At 39.6% G+C, this 8,891-nt stretch overlaps 1 protein-coding gene across 1 annotated transcript; it reads left to right on the forward strand.

The window, feature by feature from the left end:
* The first annotated feature begins 1,720 nt into the window (after nucleotides 1–1,720).
* LOC131841969 (enhancer of mRNA-decapping protein 3) lies at nucleotides 1,721–4,174 on the forward strand. The gene is made up of 4 exons (XM_059190393.1): nucleotides 1,721–1,922; nucleotides 2,002–2,150; nucleotides 2,535–2,672; nucleotides 3,025–4,174. Exons 1-4 carry the CDS (start codon nucleotides 1,768–1,770, stop codon nucleotides 4,104–4,106), a joined length of 1,524 nt encoding a protein of 507 aa, XP_059046376.1. The 5' UTR covers nucleotides 1,721–1,767; the 3' UTR covers nucleotides 4,107–4,174.
* Nucleotides 4,175–8,891: the final 4,717 nt, after the last annotated feature.

Consider the following 8,891-nt stretch of genomic DNA (forward strand, 5'->3'; position numbering starts at 1 on the left):
TAGTCGTAAAGGTTTTCCTGTACCATCATTACATAGTATAAAACAAAGCCACTGTCACTGTCTGTCAGTCCCTTTGTGTGCTTAATTCTTTAAATCTATACAATAGATTGTCTTGTTTTTTTTTAATAGATAGAGTGAATCAAGGTGAAGTTTTATATTATAACATATGTACACCCATGTGAAGCCGGGTGGGTAGCTAGTTCAATAATATAATACAAACAAGTAAAAAATTATCACAGTCTAAATATTTTTTAGAATAACCATATTAAAATTGTTTTTTTCTTAATTGTAGTTACACATAAATTAAATGTGTATTCTTTTTGTAGTACAAATAAATAACTTATTACCAATTATTATGGGTTGCATCATTGGGGGGAATAATTTAAGGGTAAAGTTACTTTTTGAATAACTGTCTATTAAATTGTCTGTTAAATTGACAATGTAACTCTACTTTTTTTAAGTAGAGTTACATTGACAATTTAGGTAATTAATTTAATTTACTACTTAATGGATTTAAATTTGATACTAACGTTAAATGATTCCCCTAAGAAAAAAATATAAGTTATTCTTTATACACCAATGAATAAACATATTTATAGTAATTGACTTATGATACAATAAATGCAGAATTACATGAACTTCTAGACAGATTCTAACAAATATATTTTTTTAAATAATATATTATGTGTTTCTTATAATAATACAGTTTTATTATGTTTATCCCGGTCTAAAATTGGACCAAGATAATTATATCATTCTGCCTAACATCAATGTTCGAGCATGGACATAAAATCTATTATTTAATGACAATGTGTGTGAATTCAACTTGTTATCATAGGGATTACCCCTGTGATCTGGGGTATATACATGTACAATACATACTTTCATTAGTAGCTTAAATACCTTTTTAAGAAACTACATAGTATATTCAAATATAAAATAAAATCCACTCCAGCCATTAAAAAAGAATTGTATATTCTCATACATTTATATTGTTTAAAAAGTCGGTAAACTTGTCAAGTTTAGACTAATAAACTTAGGATTATTATGTATTCAATATGCATAAAAATTAATAAAAACAATGTTTGTACAATCTACTCATTTTTAATGACTAGTGTTACAAAGATATTTTTTACAGTGATGTGCATTTGAATTTTAAGGAAATATTTAAAAGCTTTATTTAACATCTTACCTTTTATAAAATATATCCACAGCTTAATTTGCTTTTAGAATATGATTCACTGTTAAAATGTTTAAACAATTAATTTTAAATAATATAAAAATTACACATTTTAATTCTTAGTTTAATTTTAATTTCCATGAAGATTAAAAACAAAATTTTTTATGAGACAAGAAAACATATTTAATATGTGTGTTAAGGAGAACTGACTGAAAAACTGAAATTAACTGAATAGTGCAGTGTTCAAGTGAATGAATTATGATTATAGACCACAGACTAAGAAAACTGCGTTATCTGATCGAATGAAATTCGAAAATTAATAAAAGATATGACATTGACATTAATACGGCATGACACATGATAGTTTGCCTGCTTCAACATACGTTATTTTTCTTATTTATTATTTTTTTATAAATAATAAGCAGTCAGTATAAAAATGTGATGCTAAGTATTGATATGTGTATATTTTAATTTGTTCCATTATCAATTGTTCCAAAAGGTACTAAAGAAAAGTGGTTTTATAGTTTAAGAGAAAGAAAACTATATGTTTAGTAATATTAGCACATGTACATATGTTGTGGTAAACAATGTCGAACTGGATCGGATACGCGGTGTCGGTCAACTGCGGCGAGCCCCTCGGCTGCTACCAAGGCACTATTTTACAAGCAGATGGCACTACAATTACACTCACCAAAGCCTTTCGAAATGGATTCCCATACCCTAAACCTCAGGTTACGCTAAAGTACGTATCAGCATGCTGAACTTATTAAAAAATTAAGTGTGAATGATATAAATTTATTAATACTAATATATATTTATAGTGCTGCAGATATAAAAGAGTTGAAAATCATAGAAACTCGTTCAGAGCCTGCAGAGCAGACCCATAGTACTGTAGCAGTTACAAAATCTAACAAGAAGGGTCACCGTGCAACAGTCTGCGAGAACTTACAGGCAAACCCCAGTAGTTCAGGTATAGTGTCACACCACACAGTTGGGTAGTTAATCAAGAAAAAAAAGATAATGTATATTTTTGACATCCATTCTTATGACTAAGTTTCCTTAAGAGTTGGCAGTGCGCATGTGACAGCCTTGGTGTTTCAGGTGTCCATAGGCTACAGTAATCATTTACCGATGGGCACACAAACACATTACAGAGCATTTTAACTAGTTAATTTTATACATGTTTAATTATTTTATGATGGTGTTTTCTTTTTAAACCATTTAACTGAGCTTTGTATAGGCACATGAATTCTGTGTGTTGTTCTCATAATCTAGGCTTTTCTAGAAGACCATACCACATCTTGTGATTTTCCATCAAAGGAGTTATGTATAATTGATATTATAATACTTGCAGGTAACCAACCAGCAGTATCTACTAGTGGTGTGAACACTAACAAGTCTGGAAACAATCGTGTACAAGGCCAGGGTCCCGCACGGAGCAAGCCCATAGACATACAGGGCCCACGGACCAACAAGAATAACACACATGCAGGTGATTTGATACTCCAAACTGGTACAATATTTTAACATTATCTTTAACATTATGTAATTGACTGGAAATATGGAAAGTGAGTTAAATTTTGTATATTAGTTTTTATTCAAAGATTCCTTAAATATTATAAAATGGTATAAACATTCTTTTTACAAAATATTTTTATTACTATTGTTGTATATTTGCATAGTATATTAAAGGATATATAGGTATGGTATTAAATGATATTAAATATATTTAATTCCTTGATATTTATTTTTTATTTCCTTGGTATATGAATCTCTGGAATATTTTACTGGTGGATAAGTAGTGGTCATCGAGAGATAGTGTAGTGAGTGGTCGCGTTGTGCAGGGAGCTACGGCGGCGCGGGCTCGACCCCCAAGGGGCGCGCGGCGGCGGGCGGCGGGGACAAGGCGCGGCGCCGCAACGAGGCCTGCTTCGGGGACCTCGCCGAGCCCGCGCTCCACGACGACTTCGACTTCGAGGGCAACCTGGCGCTGTTCGACAAGCGCGCGCTGTGGGAGCAGATGAACGCGCAGGCCAACAAGCCGGACCTGGTGCGGCAGGCCGACGAGGCGGGCAAGCTGCGCCACGACCAGAACGTGCTGGCCGCCGCCGCGCCGCCCGCCCGCCGCGCCGTGCGCGTGCCGCCCGCGCTGGCCGGCGGCGCCGACTACGTCACCGACGGCGGCCTCGTGGTGGGCTCGGTGTCGGCGCGCGCGCGGCGCCGCCTCTGGGACGCCGTGTGGCGCGCGGGCGGCGCCCCCGCCGCGCTCACGCTGGAGGCGCGCGCCGCCGCCGACGTGGCGCTGCGGCTCGTGGGCGGCGGCCGGCGCCTCGACCCGCGCAACGCGCACCAGACGCCCGTGGTGGTGGCGCTGCTGGGCGCGCACGGCGCGGCGGCGGCCGGCGCGGCGGCGGCGCGCCTGCTGGCCGCGCACGGCGCGCGCGCCGCGCTCCACGTGGCCGCGCCCGCCGCCGCGCTCGCCGCCGCGCCGCCCGACCTGCGCCGCGAGCTGGCCGCCGCGCGGCTGGCCGGCGCCGCGCTCGAGCCCGAGCTGCGGCGGCTGCCCGCGCCCGACCTGGTGCTGCTGGCGCTGCACGACCCGCGCGGGGAGGAGGCGGCGGGCGGGGCGGGCGCGGGGGGCGCGGAGGAGGCGGCGGTGTCGTGGGCGCGGGCGGCGCGGGCGGCGTGCGTGTCGCTGGAGCCGCCGGAGCGCGGGTGGGCGGGGGCGGGGGCGGCGAGCCGCGCGGCGGTGGTGGCGCTGCTGCCGGCGGCGCTGTCGCCGTCGCTGGGCCGCGTGTTCCTGGCCAACGTGGCGCCGCCGCTGTCGCTGTTCTCGGAGCTGGGCATCGAGTACCGCCCGCCGTTCGGCGCGGCGTCGGTGCTGCCGCTGCACGCCGCCGACGACGGCGACCTGCTCTGCGACTGACGCGGCGACCGCACCGCGTGCGACCGACGAGCGAGATCGTTTTGAATTTATTTTTTTACCGCTCGTAAAATTATTTGAAATCATATATTTATACGTAGCTACGGTACGCTTATACGCGCGCGATGTGCGGTACGTAGATGATCGGGCGTATTGAAACATAGTGTGCGGTCTGCGAGGCACGCGTGTCACTCGACTTGCCTCACGACGCCCGCTCCAACCGATCCTCTGCGGCCTCGTGTAGAGTAATGATATATTTAATTATTATAGCGCTGTGTACTCTTGTGATATAACGTTAAAATTGACAGCCGACAACTCGCTTGTTGTAAACTATGTCGTCCGATATATAATTGAAGTGTAGACGAAAATGGATGTATCTCAATATATATTTGTAGATGATTTAAATCGATACTCAGATCAGAAAATAAAATACAATACTGAAATTCTAACTTATTTCAATACCTTCTTCCTTCTTCAAAAATAAGGAAATTGTAATTTAGATGTTCATATTCAACGCTTTACAAATCAAATTAAGAATATTAATTGATATAACAGCTATCGAATCATAATTTTTATCACTATCCTTACCTTCCAACTCTTCCAGCTACTTCAGTTGAGAAGAACTGGCAGGAAACTTAACCGACTGTGTAGGACACAGGTGGTGGATGCAAGCACAGTAACTAAGTTAAACGAAAGTTAGCTCGCATAAGAGAACACATATTTGCACCTTGTTAAGCAAGTTTCATGGCAGTTGGATTACTAAGTTCATAGATTACTCTCGGAGAATATGATATAGGTATATGTACGTACTTCCGTTACACATATTTTTATACACCATTCATTTTCTAAGTCAAGGCTATATATACCTAGATATTCTTTTCCCCCAAAATAAAACGTGGAACTTTACGCTACAAATGGGTGCGTACTAATGTGGTTCACAGGAAAGGAAACTTATCTTTCGTTGACTATACGTGACTTTGAAATTTTAATTTATTACAATCAATATTTATTAACAACATGGTCTCATAATTGGCCCTTGAAAGATTTTGTCATTTTGTTAATTATTAGATCACTAAATATATCACTTTGCAAAAAAAAATGTAATAGCAAGTGCATTGCCGTCTTGTGTGAATGACGGTATAAAAAGGGATAATATAAAATAAGTATCGGCAAATTTTCTCTGACTTTGTTTCGTGTGGGTCTATAAAGATGTTTGATAATAGCCATACAGATTATTGTATAAGTATCGAGCAAATTTTCTCATGAACACGGCGATGTTTGATCTCTGGAATTACGAGTCTTGGGTGAATGCTATAAAGGTCTCATGGACACGGCGATGTTTGAGGAATAGCCGTCAGGTTTTAGCTGGTAAGAATCCTGTAGACCCCATCAGGTCCTAAGACAGTGACCCTTTATGAAGAATTTTCTGACGTCAAAAATAAATATATTGCTGTATTAAATCTTATCTTAATCATTACATAGTACAAAACAAAGTCGCTGTCGTTGTCTATCCTATGTATGCTTGAATCTTTAAAACTACGCAACGGATTTTGAAGCATTTTTTTTTAATAGGTAGTGATTCAAGGGGAAGCTTTATATATATATATAATACATGTATCTACACTCGAACGAAGCCGGGGCGAGTATCTAGTAATATAAACGCGAAATTTTGTGAATATAGATGGATGTTACAGTTTCACGCAGAAACTATTGAACTTAGCTGAGTTTCTTGTCAGTTCTTCTGATTCGATTTGACATATCATAAGAGTCTGTAATAGACCTACATGAATAAAGATATTTTGAATTTGAACGGATTTTGATGAAACTTTACAGTAATATAGCTTATACATCAGAATAACATACAGGCTATAAATTTATGCGGGCGAAACCCGCGGGCACAGCTACCATTATATAGGTAGAAGTCGAGGGTATAAATAAAAATTCCAACTAGAGGTCCACCGATTTATTTTGTTTAAATTAAGTTGTAGATTCTCAAAAAACTGATAAAAATTGTTACAAATAACAGGAAACATCAACAAGGAGCCGAGGCTGCGCTGGGCGCCGGACAAAGCAACATTCACGTGTGGCCGAGCGCGGAGCTATGGCAGTGTTTATACACTGCACGCGACCAATTTAAACACATGGCGTGACTAGAGTGCTTGTTTTTTTTTTTTTGTTTTTGTTGTATCTGGTAAACTAACGACACGCGAGTCACTCACCACAATGTTATGTTGTCCACACGTCCAACTTTACACGAGACGTAATTATTTCAGCTACCGATACTCTTACATTCGGCGGTTTACAAAGCAAATCCTATTAGGATATGTGTAAAGGGGTTAATTTAACCCTTAAGAGCTACGCATCGCCGGTCAACACGCTGCTACTGTAACAACTGTATTCAAATGACTGCCAAATGGAGGGGGTTCTTAGTAATGGGGGCTGAGACTCCATCGCTAGCAATGTTATCAGGTTGACCTCCACACGGTTCCCATAGGAACATCGTTAATTCCTGGTGAATTTACCACTATGAGCGAACTGACCTCATGCTCATCTTATCATCCTCCACTGGTGCCCCGCCAGCGTAAACCGTTAGCGCAGGCGGGTGCGCCATTCCATCATCATGCATAAGATTGGAAAATGGAAGTTTGTAAATTCGATAGAATTTTTTTTTTACATTACGTTCCATTCTGGAAAATTCTTCAGTAAATAACGTGTACGTAACTGAAGAATTCGCTACGATGTAATACTCCATCATTACATATTATAAAACAAAGTCGCTATCGCCGTCTGTCCGTCCCTATGTATGCTTAAATCTTTAAAACTACGCAACGGATTTTGAATCGTTTTTTTTTAATAGAGTAATTCAAGAGGAAGGTTTATATGTATAATAAATACAGGTACACCAGGGCGAAGCCGTCCGAGTAGCTAGTTACTAATATATATCGATTGAAGTTATTTCCTGTGTTTATATATATATATTGGTCAGTCAGAGTGCAGTTCTCAATAGAGTGGTAGCGTATTGGCAACGTTAGCGGGACGACAAATGCGTGCTCAGTACAATTACAAAGGATTACATATATACAGAGTGGTTGCTTTTCATCGAGTACTCTTTTAGGTAATTTATAACCGTTGTATATGAACTAACTAACCGTTGTATATACTATGAACAACGCTTAATAATTAATATTCATCTATACATATAAATAAAATTGGAGTGTCTGTTTGTAATATAGAAATAACAGTTTTTTACTACATGCATATGAATATAAATACACCAAAACAACATTTTTACAATTTTTGTCTGTCTGTCTATTTATTCCGGTTAATCTCTGAAATGGCTGGACCGATTTTGATGGGACTTTTTTTTGACAGAATAGAATAGAATAGAATTTTATTAACTCGTTTTTACAGTAATAACATAAGAAATACAAGAATAATTTACACATTAAAAAACGGAGTCAATGTGGACCACAACTCAGTATAATGCTGGAAATAGTTTTTAGTTAGCTTATGTAATAAGGAGTAACTTAGGCTACTTTTATTTTAGAAAATAAAGTTAAATTCCACGCGGACGAAGTGGCGAGTACAGCTAGTATTACATAAATTTTAATACTCATGTTAAAGCAACCACTCTGTATACACGTATGTATATAGTACGTGTCTGCTCTGTACAGCCTGGTCCGTAATTGTTTACCTTAGCCTATAAAACGTCACAGACAATTTGTTCAATGTCCCCCTAACTATACGAGTCAGTTCTGCTATCAGTACAGATGGCACATACTAGAAAAAGTAAAATCACAATACAGTGGCGCCGAGGACAAGGTATAGAGGTAACTAGATATACACAGAGAGTACGGAAGACTATGTTCACAGATATAAAAGAATATTGATATTCCATACGAATATTATAATAAAATAGGTACATATACAACATTGATTTATAAATATAATTTGGTAACAAGGTTAGGACAGTGACACGGCTGGGAGACAGCCCCGGATCTACATATTTTCGAGGTGAGGCAATTAAAAAACACCGCCCCCCTAAGCCCCCCGCGCTCCCCCTGCGACCAACATTTTTATAATATATAAACATACAATTGTCCAATTCTATTAATTATTATTGCTATTAATTATTGTGGCATTTCAAATACATTGAACACAAACAATTTACTTAACATCTTAGTGGTTAAGTTATCAAAGTTAACGATGAGATGTGTGATCTGCCAAGTTCGAACTTGCCTCACGGGGCACGGTACCCCAGTTGCCCCCCTAGATCCGGGGCTGATGGGAGAAAACTCCCGGAAGTTGCGGCAACACGACATGTATCACCGCCAATAATTTCACAATACAAAACTCTCCATCTGTAAAAATACTTGTTTTTAAAACAGTAATTTTTATAGATTAAGTAGTTTTGTCTGTGGTATGTAAAAATACATTAAAATATAGACAAAATATATTTCCTGTCATTTCATAGCGTCCAATTCTTAGTAAAACCCGTAATATTAATGTTTAAACATAAGTGTGTCCATTTAACCCTTCGAACGTTTTGTCACAGATCTGTGGCCGCAAAACCGTGACTACTTTTTAACCAATTTAGTCCTTATTTAAAACATAATAAGATTGAATCGCATTTGAAAAAATACAGCTGGCGCGCGCATACCGCCTCTTCACTTTCGGTCGCTGCGACAGACGACAGACATTCGAAAGGTTAATAAAGAAAGAGAAAGATGTTTCTCTTTCTTTCTTTCTTTCTAATATTAATGTTTAAACATAAGTGTGTCCATTTGA

This window comes from Achroia grisella, unplaced genomic scaffold (genome assembly GCF_030625045.1).
Source record: "Achroia grisella isolate CSIRO2021 unplaced genomic scaffold, CSIRO_AGI_Agris_v1 utg1080, whole genome shotgun sequence".
NCBI classification, from domain to species: Eukaryota; Metazoa; Arthropoda; class Insecta; order Lepidoptera; family Pyralidae; genus Achroia; species Achroia grisella.